The sequence below is a fragment of the Bufo gargarizans genome, chromosome 7 (genome assembly GCF_014858855.1).
Source record: "Bufo gargarizans isolate SCDJY-AF-19 chromosome 7, ASM1485885v1, whole genome shotgun sequence".
NCBI classification, from domain to species: Eukaryota; Metazoa; Chordata; class Amphibia; order Anura; family Bufonidae; genus Bufo; species Bufo gargarizans.
In genome coordinates, this window is record NC_058086.1 from 68,263,236 (window position 1) to 68,282,188 (window position 18,953).

At 45.9% G+C, this 18,953-nt stretch overlaps 1 protein-coding gene across 2 annotated transcripts in view; it reads left to right on the forward strand.

The window, feature by feature from the left end:
* The window catches only part of FAM120A (family with sequence similarity 120A), a 59,653-nt gene that overhangs the window by 24,327 nt on the left and 16,373 nt on the right, over positions 1-18,953 (forward strand). For both annotated transcript variants that reach the window (XM_044300536.1, XM_044300537.1), the window contains exons 4-12: positions 807-935; positions 4,622-4,718; positions 7,969-8,000; positions 8,970-9,253; positions 9,965-10,049; positions 12,554-12,775; positions 13,313-13,487; positions 14,626-14,875; positions 16,103-16,217. In XM_044300536.1, coding sequence (XP_044156471.1) covers positions 807-935; positions 4,622-4,718; positions 7,969-8,000; positions 8,970-9,253; positions 9,965-10,049; positions 12,554-12,775; positions 13,313-13,487; positions 14,626-14,875; positions 16,103-16,217 — 1,389 coding nt within the window. The remainder of the gene's footprint in view (positions 1-806; positions 936-4,621; positions 4,719-7,968; positions 8,001-8,969; positions 9,254-9,964; positions 10,050-12,553; positions 12,776-13,312; positions 13,488-14,625; positions 14,876-16,102; positions 16,218-18,953) is intronic.

Sequence of the window (18,953 nt, forward strand, 5' to 3'; positions counted from 1 at the left end):
CTAGTCTCCTTAAAGGGGTTCTGCGCTTTGTTTAAACTGATGATCTATCCTCTGGATAGATCATCAATCAGCATCTGATCAACAAGGGTCCGACACATGGGACCCCCACCGAACAGCTGTTTGAGAAGGCAGCAGAGCTCCAGCAGTGCCGCGGCCTTCTCACTGTTTACCGCCGGCCCAGTGACGTCACGACTTGTATCAACTGGCCTGGACGGGGCTATGCTCCATTCAAGTGAACAGAGCTTAACCCCGCCCAGGCCAGTTGGTGCTAGTCGTAACGTCACTGGGCCGGCGGTAAACGGTGACAAGGCCATGGCACTGCTGCAGCTCCGCTGCCTTCTCAAACAGCTGATCGGCGGGGGTCCCGGGTGTCGGATCGCCGCCGGTCAGATGCTGATGATCTATCCAGAGGATAGATCATCAGTTTAAACAAAGTGCAGAACCCCTTCCAAAAAGTGGTGCTAGTGAGATGTTTTTTTTTGTTTTGTTTTTTGCCTGGGAGATACCTCCCTGAGTGTAATGAAGAGAATCCTGGTGAATTCGGGGCATAGCATATCAGATTTTTGCCACAGGTTTTCCACTTTGCACAGGGTGAAATCCGCAGGGAGCACATCTTATGTTTCTGCAACACAAAAGTAGTCCCAGCTTCTGGTTGTGACTAATCTTACAGGAAAGGGGCTGATTTTCTAGTTAGAAAAAAGGAAAAACATTTGGTGGGGATGTATCTTTACCTATTGCAACTAATCGCAGTGCAGCTGTTATTTTGACTGATAGATTTAATATTCACATTATTTTTTCCCTTTTAGGTCCGTGCTCACCAGCTTGTGTTACCCCCTTGTGATGTTGTGATCAAAGCGGTTGCTGACTATGTCCGTAATATTAAGGATACCAATGATTTGGCCTCTATTTCTAATGATGTTTTCCAGCATTCACAGGTAAATAAATTACTGACATGACTCCTCAAACCTCTGTAACCAGTGCTCTTGCCTCGTGCACTTTCCATTAGTCTCCCATGTACTTTCCATCCCCCGTGCACTATCCTTCGGCCTCCCATATGCTTTCTGTCCCCCGTGCACTATCCTTTGGCCTCCCATGTGCTTTCCGTCCACCCCCACCCCCTTGTCCCCCCCCGTCATTATCCATCGGCCTCCCATGTACTTTCCGTCCCCTGTGTACTATCCGTAGGCCTCCCATATACTTTCCGTCCCCTGTGTACTATCCATAGGCCTTCCATGTACTTTCCATCCCCTACCTCCCCCGTGGACTATCCTTCGGCCTCCCATGTACTTTCCCTCCCCTGTGGACTATCCTTTAGCCTCCCATGTACTTTCCATCAGACTATGTAAAGGCCTTTCAAACCAGCACTCGAGTTGCTTTATCGTCCATGGGCGCTCTTGGAATTTGGGCCGTGTAAATGGACCCTAACAGAATATAGTATAAGCTCTCCAGCTCTCTTTGGAAATGCAAGGTTTTCAAGAAATACCTCTGTGCAGCTATTGACTTAGCTTTGTGCTAGGCTTTACAAGTTACAGATAACCCTGAGCCGTGCCTAAGGTCTTGACACTAGTCAAATTAACATGTTACCAGCAAGATGTCAAAAAGTAGTGAGATAGTGAAGAGGTGGAATGAAGTATTTGATGGCCTGTGAAGTATGACATTGCTTTCTTGAAACAGAGGATAGGGTTAATTGCTCATGCAATTATTGCAGGCAGCGCCAAATAGGTCATTCCTTTATGTCCCCTGGGGCTAAGTGTTCATCCTGAACTGCTGGTATATAACACGGATGCAGACAATAATCATACAGCCGTTTATTTAACCGTGTCTTGTGGTTTCAAGAACGTATACTTACAAACAAAATATTAATCAAAAAGATGCCGGTGGGAGATGTAAAACACAATAGGGCTTAGGGCCCTTTCACACCTGCGTTATAGTCTTCCGGCATAGAGTTCCGTCGTCGGGGCTCTATGCCGGAAGAATACTGATCAGGATTATCCTAATGCATTCTGAATGGACAGTCCATCCTTCAGGATGCATCAGGATGTCTTCCATTCCGGAACGGAACGTTTTTTGGCCGCAGCAAATAGCGCAGCATGCTGCGCTTTTTGCTCCGGCCAAAAATCCGGAACACTTGCCGCAAGGCCGGATCCGGAATGAATGCCCATTGAAAGGCATTGATCCGGATCCGGCCTTAAGCTAAACGTCGTTTCGGCGCATTGCCGGATGCGACGTTTAGCTTTTTCTCAATGGTTACCATGGCTGCCGGGACGCTAAAGTCCTGGCAGCCATGGTAAACTGTAGCGGGGAGCAGCATACTTACCGTCCGTGCGGCTCCCGGGGCGCTCCAGAGTGACGTCAGGGCGCCCCAGGCGCATGGATGACGTGATCGCATGGATCACATGATCCATGCGCATGGGGCGCTCTGACGTCATTCTGGAGCGCCCCGGGAGCCGCACGGACTGTAAGTATACCGCTCCCCCGCTCCCCACTACTACTATGGCAACCAGGACTTTAATAGCGTCCTGGGTGCCATAGTAACACTGAAAGCATTTTGAAGACTGATCCGTCTTCAAATGCTTTCAGTACACTTGCGTTTTTCCGGATCCGGCGTGTAATTCCGGCAAGTGGAGTACACGCCGGATCCGGACAACGCAAGTGTGAAAGAGGCCTTAGGCACATTAAGGAAAAGTTACAGAATCCGCTTTTACTCACGATACTGTAGGTAGGATACAGGTGGGGCTGAAAAATAACCTCTGAGGACACTTCAGGTTCTCCACGCAAGTGGTGTCACTCCGGATGAAGGCAAAAACTATCCAGGGTTGTAATCTACCGCTTCATCCCAGGAAGAAAGGTATAAGCTCTTCACAATGCCGAACAATGCCGCAGGCCATTACATTGGCCATTATCATGCCAGTGCCATTGTGCTTTGAAGATTTCCTCCCCTGATGAACCGATGCACCTGAGCTGGGGAAACGCGTCGGCAGTTTGATAGTGGAGACAGGACACTATAAGGACTATTCATTCTTGACTACAGGCTACCTAACAACTGGGAAACCTCCTTTAGGTAGGGATTCTTTAGTACGGTGCAACCACCGAGAAGTGGGGCCGCGCCTTTCGGGGCGATTACTCTGCTTGTAGGCAGGGAGAGTGTAGACTGATAGCGAGAGCCTGCCATTTGCCTATAAGCGGATGTCTATCATCAATATTGTCCGGCATTTTGAAGAGCTGATACCTTTCTTCCTGGGATGAACCGGTAGATTACAACCCTGGATAGTTTTTGCCTTCATCCGGAGTGACACCACTTGCGTGGAGAACCTGAAGTGTCCTCGCTGGTTATTTTTCAGCCCCACCTGTATCCTACCTACAGTATCGTGAGTAACCGCGGATGCGGTAACTTTTCCTTAATGTGTCTAAGCCCTATTATGTTGTACGTCTCCCACAGGCATCTTTTTCATATTTTCTGTTTGCGGGTATACGTTTTAAGTTAAGTGACGTTTTAAAGGGTATTCACATTAGCTTCAGTGACATATATTCTATATATGATTTTTGTTTCAAGCTTGTTAGCCCTGATCAGTTCAAGATATGAAAACCAAAAGCAAAGGCTTCCGTTTTGTATTCCGTCATAATACAAGTCTATAGGCAGCATAATGGATCTGTCCTGGTTCCCGTTATGCAGAACGGAAAAAAAAGTCCTGTCAATGACTGACTGATCCTTTATGATTCCCATGTTATAACGGAAAGCCATAGCGGAATCCAGAATGCTGATGTGAACCCACCCTTACCTGCTCCCAACTGCTTTGGTCGTCTGTGCTTGCTCTTGTGCCTCCATCTTCTGCTCCAGGGTTTGAATTCTTCCTCCCTGGCATGGCCACCTGATCCTCTTCAGCTGACCCCTGGCTTCAGGAGTGATGTGTCCACAAGACAGCAGTTGGCTAGACAGGATCAAGTGATCATGCCAGGGAGGAAGAAGACAAACCCGGCCCAGACCAGATGATGAAGGTGCAGGAGCCAGTGCGGAGGACCAGAGAGGAGTGCAGCAGACAAATATGATCCTTTCGGTAGGGCAGACGCGTTAGCTGTTACAAATTATTCATTCCTGGACAACCCCTTTAAGCTGGCCGTACACATTTCATTGATTTCGGTGGGATTGGCTGACCATGTAATGTGTATGGATGTGGCCTCCAGACTCTCCTTCAACAGCAGATGTCAAGGAGAGAGAAAAGTTCCTTTTTTTTCCCCAGAAGAAAAGCTATCCACTGAAGATGTCTGTTATTCCACTCTCCCATTCACAACGCATGCAATCTCGGTAATCAGGCGGGGTAGCTATCGGTCAAACAGTCATTCGACCAAGAGCTATCTCAAGTGTATGGCCAGCTTTAAGGAGCAACCAGGCAGAATTAGTATTAATATTGTGGTGATAGAAGAGCGAGAAAGAGATTTCACTGGTAAGTTTGACAAAAATCTTGTTTTTTATGGTTGGGTATGTGGTGGTGATGTTGGAGGCTGGATCATATTACTACATGACAGTGGGGTGTGTGATGGTTCGGGGTGGACTACTTATGTGAGAGGATCTTCAGATGTTTTCGCCTTAACCTTTTTATATTTCGTTAATTTTGTTTTTCAGTCAAGGACGGATGACAAAGTTTCCCGGTTCAAGAGAGCAGTCGCTTACTACAGAGCCACCAACAAACCCTTGCCATACTCAGCAGCGCCATACCCTGGTCAGTGTGAAAAATTATTTCCCCAAAAACCAATGCTTTCCATGACCGCGGCTTGAAATATTCAGTGCTTTGTAACTTGGGGTCATGGCTATGAATTCTGAAGGGTTACCACTTGTGTTTCCGGTCATTCCCTCTGAAAGGGAAGTTCCTCTCCGAACATCAGTATGTATTTTGTATTTAGTGTGAAAATGCAATGTGCGTTCAAGATTGAGATGTTTATGTTTAAAGGGGTTCTCTCACTTCAGCAAACGGCATTTATCATGTAGAGAGAAGTAATACAAGGCACTTACTAATGTATTGTGCTTGATTCATTTTTTCATCCCAATATACGCTGCTCGTTTCCAGACGTTAAGACCACCCTGTAATCCAGTAGCTGTGGTCGTGCTCGCACACTATAGAAAAAAGTGTGTGTCTACGTGTGATCCCACGGTCCCGGTCACCAGAGAGGCCAGAGCTTTTTCCTATAGTGTGCAAGCACAACCACTGCTGCTGGATTGCTGCAGGGTGGTCTTAACCCCTGGATACGAGCAGTGTATAATGTGGCAGAAAAATGAATCCAGCCAGCAAAGGAGACAATATGGAAAATCGCAATACATTAGTAAGTGCCATTTGCTGAAGTGAGAGAACCCCTTTACGGAGGGTTATCCTACGAGTAGCATTTCTCACCTCTCCACAGGATAAGTGATAAATGTTGGATCGTTGAGGGTCTGCTAGGATCAGCTTTCCTGATGAGGGGTAACTGAGCCCCCCCCCCCCCAGTGTGAATTAGAAGTGGTGCACATGTTGCTCTGTTCACATCTATGGGACTGACACAGCACAGTTGACATCAGTGCCATAGAAGTAAATGGAGCAGTGGACTGATGTGTGCTTTACCACCCTATTCAGTTAGGGGCCTCAAGGACCCCGTTCTCTGCATTGCTTGGGGTCAGAGAAGTCAGACCCCTAGTAATTCAATAATTTTCACCTATCTTGTGTACAGGTGATGAATGCTATACATAGCATAACCCCATTAAAAAGGGATTGTCCGCTTTTTACTATTGATGACCTATCCTCAGGATAGGTCATCAATATCAGATCGGTGGGGGTTAGGCTCCCGGCACCCCTACTGATCAGCTTTTTGAAGAGAAGGCAGGTACGAGCGCTGCCTTGCTATCAAACAGCTGATCGGCAGGGGTGTCGGGAGTCGGACCTTCATTGAACTGATATTGATGACCTGTCCTGATGAAAGGTTATCAATAGTAAAAAGCGGACAACCCCTTTTAGGGTCCATTCACACGTCCGTTGCAGAACAGGTGCAGACCCATTCATTTTGATGGGACGCAAAAGATGCGGACAGCACACCGTAGTTCTGTTCCGCAAAAAAGATGGAGCATGTCCTATTCTTGTCCGCAGCCACGGACAATAATAAGGCATTTGTATCACAGGGCCAGCCATGTTTTGCGGATCGCAAAACATTTGTGGACGTGTGAATAGACCCTAAAGGGTTTTCCAATCTGGAAAGATGGTCTGGCAGGTGTAATTCCTGTAAGTCATCGCCAGGGGGAAGCTATAGGTGGCTGCACATGTCTCCTACAAAGTCAACAACATGTAATGTTACTTGGTGCCTTTTCACATGAGTAGGTGAGCAAGTAATACATGGTCACACTGAGCCTTCCAAAGTGGGAGCTCTTTGCAGTGGTTTTCCGCTCTGGACGGTGGAGTCCTCAGTAGGAGACGTCTTAAAGGGACACAAACTTTTCACAAAACTTTTAATACGTCATAGAAACATATCAAAAGTTTTTTTTCTGTGGGGTTCTGAATGCTGAGACCCTTGCTGATTCCTAGATTGAGGAGAGAGAATCACTGAAACCACTGAATAGGTGATAGGGCTGGGCGTTATGGCCTAAAATCTATATCGTGATATAATTTGAACTATGTGCGATAACAATATATATCGCGATATATTATGCCATTGCCATTTGCCATCATTCAGCCAGCGCCATCAGCCCCATGCCATAACCATTCTCCAACCAAACCGCTGCCCCAACTCCCTCTACCCCCCGGGTAGAGACAGGCCCCTGCTAATATACATACTTATTCTGCAGGGTGCAGGCTGGCTGATGGAGTCCGCAGGAGACGGATCGTGTCTTCTTCCCAGCATGCACTGGGAGGGACCTGATGTAACACACAGGGTCAGCCAGCGCAGTGCCGATGTGTGCACGCAAGGCCCTGGTCAGTGCAACGTGGTGCCGACTCGGAAGGCCACGCAGCAGTGAGTGAGAAAAAGCTTCTTCAAATCACTACTGCTCCGTGGTCATCTAGGGCGATATAGACAAAATCTATATCGTTTATCGCCCACTCCTAATAGGTCATAAATAAGAGCAACAAATGTCTGACCACTGGGACCCCCACCGATGACCAGAACATGGACCCCAGTCCTGCATCCCTTCCTCCTACCCCGCAAATTCAGTAGTGCAGCTAGATGGAGTTTGAATGGGGCAGCTGTTTTGAAAGGGCAGGACACAGGCTGGACTCCTGCCACAGTCTTGTCTTCCAGGGGGGGAATGGCAATCAGAGGAGGTTCTGGCTACCTTCACACTTGGGTTGTTAATTCCACTATTGAGATCCAACAGAGGATCTCCATTCTGGAATTTGCACATCAGGATGTGGTTGTGTGAAATCAAAACTGAAAAAGCAGATCTGTCACTAAATGCATTGAAAGTCAATGGGTGATGGATCTGGTTTTATAGGCTCCTAAAAAAAAAAACACAGATCAGTCACCATTGACTTACATTGTTTTCAGTGCCGGATCTGTTTTTTTTTTTTTTGTTTTGTTTTGTTTTTATGACTGGAAACAAAACTGCAGCTTGCAGCGGTTTTGTGTCCGGTCACAAAACGTAATGCTGCTGGAACTGAAGACATCCTGAACGGATCTCTTTCCATTCAGAATACATGGGGACTGAACGGAAACATTTTTTTTTTTTGTATATTTGGCTGGGAGCTCGGGATCAGAAAGTGGAAACCCCAGTCCTCCCTGTAAGGCCTCGTTAAAGACGCTTGTCAGATGATGTGTTCACTTGCCTTTGACGACACAAACAGAAGGTCTACTTTATTGTATTTCTACCCCTCAGTCACCAATTGAGTGATTCCCTGCTGGTTTATATTCTTATAATGTTAGCACTGCTGTATAATGAGCACGTGTGTGTGTATTCCATATCTGCATGTAGTTACTTTACTGCTCATTGATGGGCTGTTTTTCTTCTTCAAACAGGCAGACCAAATAGAGGCCCTGGTATGATGCAGGTATGTCCATCTTCTCAAATCATTGATTCCTCTTTTGCACAAGGAGGGTACATCCACATGGGACATTAAAAAAAAAATCCATTGCAGATTTCACGCCAAATGCATCGCAAAGGTTCAGGTTTGCAGTGAAAATCTACATATTGTGGATTTAAAGGTGTTTTCCAGCAGGATAACATTTTTTTTAAGATAAGGCTGTGAAGGGAGTAAGAGGAGCATTATTCACCTCGCTGATCCCCCTGCAATTCCAGCTCTTCTGCGGCCTATGACTGGCTTTGTGGGCATCACCTTCCTCTGTTCTGTACCTTGCCAGGACTAAGGCCCACACAGGCCTGGTCTATAAGAGTAAGGGCTCGTTGCCGTATTGCGGATCCACAATTCACGGGCACCGTTTTGTGGCCATTCCGCATCATGGATGGGGACCCATTCATTTCAATGAGTCCGGAGACACTGAACACTACGGAGTGCTTCTGCACCGCAAAAAGATAGAGCAAGTTCTATCTCTTTGCGGAGTGGAAGGATTGCGGGCCCATTCAAGTGAATGGGTCTGCGATCCCCATGCGCCTGCCCCACGGACGGTGCCCGTGCATTGCCGACAGTGGACGTTTGTGTGAACGAGCCCTGACAGAGTGGATGTGTATACCTGATGAGCACCATAATGACCTGTATACCTGCTTAATGTCCTTGCCGGGCCTCAATTGTTTGGCCCATATATTCCATTAACTTCATCGGCAGGTCTGCTGATGTATCAAGTTTGTGATGGGGAAAATTTTCAGAGTTTCAGCGGCTATAAAATGTAGAATTCTGATCCATATAGTTTTGCTTATTAGAAATTTTGAGTTCAGCAGTGGAATCCAAGTAAATGAAGAAAATAGTCCACTACAGGAAACAGTCAGTGCTGCCGACTGAGATGCTGTTATATATGGTCTTTATCGTCTAGCCCCATAGATTTGACTCTTCATATGTTTACAGGCACCTCACATGTCCATCCCAGGTGGCGCTCCTCATAAAGGTCCATATCCGTACAACCTTTCTGAATCCACTGCCACCGTCAGTCCAACAAACAAAAGTGTGTCTGAGCAGAACAATTACAGCAACATTCCTCATGAAGGCAAACACACCCCCCTGTACGAGCGATCCTCTCCCATCAACCCAGCGCAGAGCGGGAGCCCAAACCATGTAGACTCTGCGTACTTCCCACAGTCATCTGCTTCATCCTCATCCGATAATGATGATGGCACTGGAGGAGCCACCAAGTGAGTGTCTTTATCCTCTCAGCTCACCACCATTTGTCTCATTGCACCAGCAGTTTTTTCCTATTTCTATCGAAATCCTCCCTTGTGAAAGAACTAACGTTCTTCATTTCATATATGGATAGCTGTATCTCAGAAAGTGGGGCATGCATGACCACCTTTCGGCCTTTGTAGGGTTTTCTCCCCCCTAAATTCCCAAACCGCAAATCTGTTGTGTACATTGCTACTGTGACAAAAGGATGACCCAAATTCCTCTCATCCCTGATTTATTTCCCAAAGATATTCTTAATTCCTAAAAGTGTGGACTCCATGTTGTCTTAAAGGGGTTGTCCAGACCACAAATATTGATGACCTATCCTCAGGAAAGGTCATCAATATCAGATTGGTTGCGCTCCAACCCCCTTACTGATCAGCTGTTTCAGGCGGCCTCTGTAGCTGATCGGCTCCATACACACTGTAATTTCCAATGCTGGCATATTGCAAGCTCAGCTGCCATTCACTTCAATGGGAACTGAGCTGCAGTACCCAAAACGGCCACTGCACATTGCACGGAGCTGTCTGCTTCCAGCTCCGTACACTGTAGTTTCTGGCGCCATGGCTGCCTGAAACAGCTGCATAGTTGGGGTTAGGTCCCAAACCCCATGGCGTAATATTGGTGTTTTGTGTTCTTTCTATTTTTTTATTTCTTTACTTTGTTCACATTTTCCTTTTCAGCCACATCAGCGGGACCAAACCTGATTGGGATAAAAAGAGTAAATCACCTGGCAAATCAAAGAAGGATGCCACAGACCAAGCCAAGGTAATGTTCCCATGTACCCAGGCTCACATTGCATGGCAGATTGAAGAACATTTTGGAGTTTTCCAGTTTATCTGCCAGTTGTGTTAGCGGATTTGATTCAATGTGTACACGAGAGTGAAGCTTCTTATGTAGTGGTGTCAGACACACTTCCATGAAATAAGACAATTTAAGACATCTTTAAAGAGGACCTTCCACTGTTTTTGTTAAACTAAGTACCTTTACAAGCAGGGTATGCTCCGCTGATGCAGTTATAACTTTTCCTTTTTTCAAACGCCCTTTGGCTGCCCCGCTGTGCCCCTCTTCTGTTTTCGCGCCCTGTATGCAGTGGACTGTCCAATCGCAATGGACCACATTACAGCCAGGGAGAGAAAACAGCTCAACTTCTCCCTGGCTGTGACGTGGTCCATTGTGATTGGACAGCACCACAGCCAGGGAGAAGGAGACGCCCATTGAAAAGCGCTGGTGTCTCTTCCTCCCTGTACCGATGCTATCTATTAGCATACAGGACGCAGAAGCAGAGCGGGGGCAGAGCGGGGCAACTGAAGGGCGTTTGAAAAAAAAGTTATAGCAGCATCTTGCCTGTAAAGGTACTTAATTTAACAAAAGAAAACCTGTGAAAGGTCCTCTTTAAAGGCCATGAACACTTTCGTGGCAACTTTTTAAAATATTTTATTTTTAATTGTGGGCTATGTAACGGAACGCCTGGCACCCCGACCGAGTACCTCCGTCGATAGATGCTCCTAGTGCTTTCCGAGGACTCCAAGCACTCCACTTGACACCGTACGCCCTGCAGACCCCAGACCTCCTACAGCCAGAGAGCAGGAACAGCTCTTACAAGAGCTAGTAGTTATGCCAGGGGAGTATAGCAAATCTTCAGCGTATAGCAATCCCCCAGTTTGATCAGTTATCCAAACACCAGTCTCAACATGATGAAGGATAAAACAGGAACACTTTATTGAGGGCTACCCGCCCGTATTTATGCAGGTCCCCATCTGGTGGACACGCCCCCAGGGAACCAGAATGGAGACTGCGACACACCGAACAGATACAACATATCCCCACAATGCATCATGGTTTCCTCCTCTCTGCCCCAGAGACAACCGAAGGATAATCCAATTATCTCTCAGGACAAAGGGGAGATCACCAATACACATGTGGGGACAACAGGACAGAAATCACCATTTAAACACACAATGTCACACCCTCCCAGCAACCACAGACATTTAACATATTCCCAGATAGCTCAAGTCTGAGTGCATATCGTTAGGCGAATGGCATTCAGACCACACAAATACAATTAAACTAGCTATCTGGGTGCCCTCACATAACAAAATACAATTCCAAAGACAGATTTAAGCTGTGCGGCCGGCCTGTCTTCTTTAAAGTTAGTATGGGCCATAATCCTGAGGCAGGAGGCTGGCAACCAGCCCCCTCCAAAACACTGTGGCGAGGTTGGTTTCGTCACAGGCTAAAAATAATTTTTTAATTTTGTCTTCATTAAAAGAAATGTTCAGCTGTTTTTCAGATTCAGGGGTTAAAAAAAGTCTGTTTGTGGAACATCACTTTTCCATCCCCTCAGCTGACCGCTCATATGAAGCCTTATCTCCGATCTCCTGACCTCATAAACATTCATTGAGACCATATTCTTATCAGCTTGATAAAAGTTTAGCTATAATGAATGTTTAGGATTAGGGATGAAACATGTGAAGTCGATTTGCATAATACTTCATTTGAATACTGATACCTTGGAACTGAACCCGGGTTCGGGAAATGTTTTTTTAGAGTAGAAATCAATTTATGAAGTTATTATTTGAAGTCATAACTTCGGCTCTTCGGAGACAATACATTCTAATACTGTACGGATCGCTCGCTCCGTACAGTATTCAAACAAAGTATTGGGGTCCATTCACACGTCCGTAAGTGTGTTGCGAATTCGCAAAACACTGACACCAGCACTATAATAGAAAATGCCTATTCTTGTCCGCTATTGCTGACAAGAATTAAATGGGTCCGCACCCGTTCCGCATAATTGCGGAACGGATCCGGACCATTCATACGGACGTCTAAATGGAGCCTTATGCTAATCGACTTTGGCTGTTTCATCCGAAGTCTATTCGCTCATCCCTATTTATGACGTCAGAAGATCAGACATAAGAGTTCACATGAACTGACAGGACTGAGAAGTGATACTCTGCAAACAGATTGATTATTATTTTATTTTTTTAAATCCTTTTATCTGAACGATAGGCCAAATAGACTAGACCAGTTAAAAAAAAAAAAAAAAAAAAAAAGATTTTTAGCTCAACATGAGTAAAGTGCAATCATAGAAAATTGCTCCAAAGGTATCCCGTATCATTGAAAGATGGTCTACTCGGTAGCTGGTCCACTCAAACAACATGGCTAATATAATAGATAAAAATTTACATTTGTCACAGGAAATCTGGTACATTACAAAGGTTTCACTGTACCTCATTTATTAACTTGTCCCCCCTTTTATTTAACAGACTGAAAATCCCTCTCCAGCCCCATCAGGATCCAAAGCCACCGACAAGAAAGGTATCCAGGGAGGGCTACAGATACCTTGTCTTCTTTCCATGCCCACCAGGAACCACATGGATATCACGACTCCTCCGCTGCCTCCCGTGGCACCTGAAGTGTTGAGAGTAGCGGAACATCGTCACAAGAAAGGGTTAATGTACCCCTACATCTTTCACATCCTTACAAAGGTATGCAGTGACCCTGCTGCACACTGCATCCTTCTGGTGCTCATAATGGGAGACCTATGTGATAGAAGTAGGCGGCTATTCCTTATGTTTCTTACTACGAGCCACGTTTTTTGTGTGTAATGTATTAACATATACCTCATGCTGCTATTGGAAAATGGCATATCATGAAGATGTATAACATTGATACTACATTTTACTTTTGAGGATATCTTAAGTTGTTTCACTGTAAAGGCTTCTCGTGGCAGATTTCGGTGGCTGCCACGCGGTGTCCACCTCCCAGTTGGAGGCTGCACTGCCAGTGGCTTAGAGCTACGACTGTGCCAAGAATGGACATGTCATTTCTTGGCACGTGTGCGGACCGGCGCTGCTTGAAACCACGGCAGGTGTCTTCTCGCAGTGTAGCTCTGTTCAGTGGTGCAGCTGGCATCCAAAGTGAACAACCATTGTCAGCAGCGTCAAGATCCGCCATGTGAACCTACCCTAAGGTTTGTCGTTTGCTTTAGTGGATAATGACAGACATTTTTATTTTAATAAAAGGGAGAAATAAAAATTCCAGTTACCATTGAAGATGAAGCAAACAAGGACCTCCCCCCTGCTGCAATCCTTTACAGACCTGTGCGCCAGTATGTCTACGGAGTCCTGTTCAGCCTGGCAGAAAGCAGGAAGAAAACGGAGCGTCTGGCATTCAGAAAGAACAGAATGGCTCCAGAATGTGAGTGATCGACAGTCATTAGGGAATAATTTATTAAAGGGACAGAACCATTAATTGATTGCTGTTGGTGGGCTCTTTGGACATGTCACAATCAAACCAAAACCAACACTATGCAGCCTTTCTGTAAGTGATCCACTGTGGGCAGTTCAGTTTTATCCTCCTAGGATCAGAGCTCCGTTGGCAGCTAAATGTGTTTTTAAAGTGGGTTGTATGTTACTTAAAGGGGTTTTCCGAGATATGTTTTTACTGAGGATAGGTCATCAGTATCTAGTCGGTGGGGGTCCCACAACCGGGAGTCCCAACGATTAGCTTTTTGAGAAGGCGCTGACAGTAGTGCTACGGCCTTGTCTCAGCTTAGCCTAGGCCACGTGACGTCACGATCATCGGTCACATGTCCTAGACGCAGCTCAGCCCCATTGACGTGAATGAGTGTGAGCTGCAATACCAAGCACAGCCACTATCAAATAGATGGCACTGTGCTTGGTTAGCTGCGAGAAGGCCGCGATGCTACTGCCTTCTCAAACAGCTGATCGGTAGGGGTCCCAGGTGTCGGGCACCCACTGTTCAGATACTGATGACCTATCCAGAGGATAACCCTTTTAAATAATATGAGCAGTGTCTGGTACATCAAGTGAATGAGTACACAGCCCTTGAACACGAGTGCTGCGGTTTATGGAAAAGTATGGTGTCCTACAATGGCTGTAATGTTTCTGCCCACCGTATCGGGTGAAAGAAACCATATTGGACATGCTTGGCTGTTTGGAAATAGTACAATAATCTGAGCATGGCTGAAAACCACATATATTGGTTGATTTGTGCACTAAATTAAAAACTTTTGTTCTTCTCTAAAGTTGGATTTATACAGTTCTCCACTTCCCCCTAGCCTCAACAACACTGCATGGTCCCTATTACTACATAGCAGACAGTCATGGGTACATGTTGTGCATCCATATAGTGCACTGTATGGCCCTGCTATTCTTACACCAGTGTACAGGAAGGCCCCACACATTATAGGTGCCATGTTACAGCTCCATAACACAAGTATGCAGTCCCTCTAGGACCAAGTGTTTGGGCACTGTCCCTTGTATCACTTTGCTCTTCCTGCTCGGTATTAATTTTTACTGCATATACCTTACAGATTACCCAGTCGTTATAAAGGAGTGGGCCGCCTACAAAGGAAAGTCCCCACAGACCCCAGAACTCGTGGAAGCTCTTGCTTTCAGGGAATGGACCTGCCCAAATCTAAAGAAACTTTGGTTAGGAAAAGCGGTTGAGGACAAGAACCGGAGGATGAGAGCTTTTCTGGCATGCATGAGATCTGACACACCAGCCATGCTCAATCCCGCCAACGTGCCCACTCACCTCATGGTGCTGTGCTGTGTTTTACGGTAAGCAGCTTATACTTGTTACTACTTCTGTCATGTTGTAGAATTTGCCAACTGTGCAGCAACTTATGTTTGTGTCACCACATTATATTGTATACCGCCATGCCGTGTGCAGTATATAACGTTTCTCAATGATTACATTGATGGTTATAATAGGTGGATGCACTTATGCACAGTGGGTCTGCAAGAAAACAGTACGCTCTGTAGAGGAGTGGTCTTCAGCTGATGTAAAACTACAACCCCCAGCATGCTCTGACAGTTGCAATGTGTTGTAGTTTCACAACAGCTGGAACAGGTTGAAGACCGCTGCTGTGGAGGAAGGTTAGTGGTCACAGCTTTTATGGTGAATTCTCCCAAGATACCTTTTGGTTATTTAATGGTGGGCTTCCTTTATACCAGGCAACTCTTGCAAGACCCTCTGCAGTTTTCTTCCCAAAAAGGATCATAGAGCACATTCTGTATGTTGTACTGGATGCTCCAGTCTCCTCACTACACCAGAAGGCTCTTTCAGATCTTGTGCATGGTCAATGAATCCCATCATGTTAAAGAATTAGAGGTCATCTATAATATTCAACGGGCAGTACTGATCTGGTGGTTGGGGTGCGCCTCCCCAAATGGCAGAACTTCCTTACCACCGATAGTATAAACAAAATCAATAAATAGGTGATGAGTATATTAGGTGTCTATGTCTGAATAAAGACCACTGTTTGAAGGGTCACTGAGTTTTAGGACACTTTTCATATCTCATAGACACATCAAAAGTTTTTATGAGTGGGGTTTAGAGCGCTGAGACCCCGATCGATCCCTAGAAAGAGACGAGAGAAGCGCTCACATATGGCATTGGCTTTACTCGCTGCAAGAGACTGAATCGAGTCGGGCCCATAGACTTTCTGTTGAGTCCGCTTCGCCTCCTACTGCGAGGAGAGAGACTGTGGTATGCAAGAGCTTCTCTATCCTAATTCTAGCGATAAGTGGGGGGTCTCAGCACTCAGACCCCACCAATTAAAATATTTGATATGTCTGAGTTTTCTGAAAACTCAAAAAACTCTTAATATTCCATGCAGCGGCTGCTATACATAACCCTGCACGGTTGTGATTTATCTGACACGGACATGTAATAAATGTGAGGCATGTTCGTGGTATTTCATGAATTCTGTAGAAATTGTGTGCTGTACGATTTATTACTGAAACACAAATGCGTCACCTCCAAGCGTTTGTCTCCTTGTTCAGGTATATGGTGCAGTGGCCTGGCATAAGAATACTCCGGCGCCAGGAACTTGATGCCTTCCTCGCCCAAGCACTGTCACCAAAACTTTATGAGCCTGATCAGCTTCAAGAACTCAAGGTAAATGCACAAATATTCTGGAGAGTGTTAAAGGGGTGGTTCACCTTTTGGGGAGTGGGGGCAGCCCTCCACTCCTGCGCAGACCAGAGAAGGGAAGCATACTTATTTGCTTTCCAGCTCTTCCCCCACCCCCTGGACTCGGCTGCTCCACTGCGCTCCCTGCATGTAAACTTGTTTGATGCTGCTGCAGCCAGTTGCCGGCCACAGTGGTGACCCGTCCCCCTTGCGTCATGACAAAAATGGTCATGTGACTCAAGGTGAGCAGGTCACTTCTGCAGCAAGCGATTGGCTGCAGTGTCGTCAAACAGTAAGTTTACATACAAGGAGAACAGCCGAGGCTGTGGAGCGAAGGAGCTGGGAAGCAGGTTAGTATGCTTCCCCTCGCAGTTCTGCTCAGGAAGGGGGCGGGGGATTTGCCATAACTTTCTCCACCCACCCCCGTGTTGCACATCCCTTTTTAAAGATGTTTTTTTTGTAATACTTAACAAGTATGGAATGAATATATAGTAGTCAAAATTGACCACTGGCCTACAATCCTTACAAAGCCCACAGCCATATAAGCCAACACTGCCAAATGGATGTCACGTGACAGTATCGGGTGACAAAAAAGTGTAAAAATAAAAATCTCAATAGTGGAAAACTCCCTTAAGATAGTTTTGCTTGTGGTTACTAATTATCACTTGTTAATGAGTTTTAGTTTCACTGTGAATTCTCGTCCTTCTTTAACCCCTTAAGGAATAGGCTCAATTGTGGGGGGGTTTTCTCCCCACATTCCAAGAGACAACCTTTTTTTTTTATTTTTTATTTTTTCCATTCACTTAGCTATAGCTTCTTTTTTTTTTTGGGCTGCACAATTTGTATTTTTGTTAATGGCACCACATGTTTTTTTTATGCACCGCATATTATATTGGCACACAGGAAAATAAAAATAAAATTCTTTGTTGTTAACTTGAAAAAACCCACAAGTTTTTTTAGTTTTTTTTTTTTGGGGGGGGGGGGGGGGAGGATTTTTATATTACGGCATTCACAGTGTGCTAAAAATGACATGACAGCCTTTTCTACGGGTCAGTACGATTACAGCAATACCATATTTGTATAGTTTTTTTATTTTGTTTTACTACTTAAAAAAAAAAATATAGAACCGTATGAGGGCATGTTTTTTGCCATTACAGCCGGCACCCGCAACATATGGAGCAGGCTCAGCACAGCAGCCCCCTACATACCACCCCTTAAAGGGGTTATCCTATGATTATTGTAAAAAATGGGCATCAGGCATCATACAGTATATGACAATCTCTTTCTACCTTTGTACCTCACATGGATCCAGAGATCTCTACGTTCATTGCTCTGCTAGATTTATATGAAGCTGACAGCTCAATAGGAGGGTCCTTTCTGCTGCAGCTCAGGGGGCGTGTCCATGCTCTCCTTATCACAGCTCAGGAGGCAGTTGAAGGATGAAAGTGAGCATGTGCGGCCGTCTTAGTGAGCAGGACAAAGAAATAAGGAAAAAACTAACAGCAGGTGGCGCTATACAGATACATTTTATTGAATAACAGTGGCTATACAAAATTTTCAATTACATGCAATTACAAAAATATTCAGATCCAGGAGCTGGTTTAAAAACTGTAGAATATATTATTTTTTTTTTTTGGGACAATCTCTTTAACCGCTTAACTCCCAATGACACAGCCTTATTTCACCTTAACCACCTCCGGACCGCCTAACGCAGATCTGCGGTCCGGAGGTGGCAGCGCTGCGCACAGTCACGCATATACGCGTCATCTCGCGAGACGCGAGATTTCCTGTGAACAGGCGCGCGCGTTTACAGGAACGGAAGGTAAGAGAGTGGATCTCCAGCCTGCCAGCGGCGATCGTTCGCTGGCAGGCTGGAGATGTGATTTTTATTTTTAACCCCTAACAGGTATATTAGACGCTGTTTTGATAACAGCGTCTAATATACCTGCTACCTGGTCCTCTGGTGGTCCCTTTTGTTTGGATCGACCAACAGAGGACACAGGTAGGTCAGTAAAGTCGCACCAAACACCACACTACACTACACCCCCCCCCCCTGTCACTTATTAACCCCTTATGAACCCCTGATCACTTAATATACACTCCTTGATCACCCCCCTGTCATTGATCACCCCCCTGTAAGGCTCCATTCAGACGTCCGTATGATTTTTACGGATACATGGATCGGATCCGCAAAACACATACGGACGTCTGAATGGAGCCTTACAGGGGAGTGATCACGCATATAGACTTCTTGATCACTTCCCTGTTATTGATCACCCCCCTGTCATTGATCACCCCCCTATAAGGCTCCATTCAGACGTCCGTATGATTTTTACGGATCCACGGATACATGGATCGGATCCGCAAACACATACGGACGTGTGAATGGAGCCTTACAGGGGGGTGATCACGCATATAGACTTCTTGATCACTTCCCTGTCATTGATCACCCCCCTGTCATTGATCACCCCCCTGTAAGGCTCCATTCAGACGTCCGTATGATTTTTACGGATCCATGGATACATGGATCGGATCCGCAAAACACATACGGACGTGTGAATGGAGCCTTACAGGGGGGTGATCACGCATATAGACTTCTTGATCACTTCCCTGTCATTGATCACCCCCCTGTCATTGATCACCCCCCTGTAAGGCTCCATTCAGACGTCCGTAGGATTTTTACGGATCCATGGATCGGATCCGCAAAACACATACGGACGT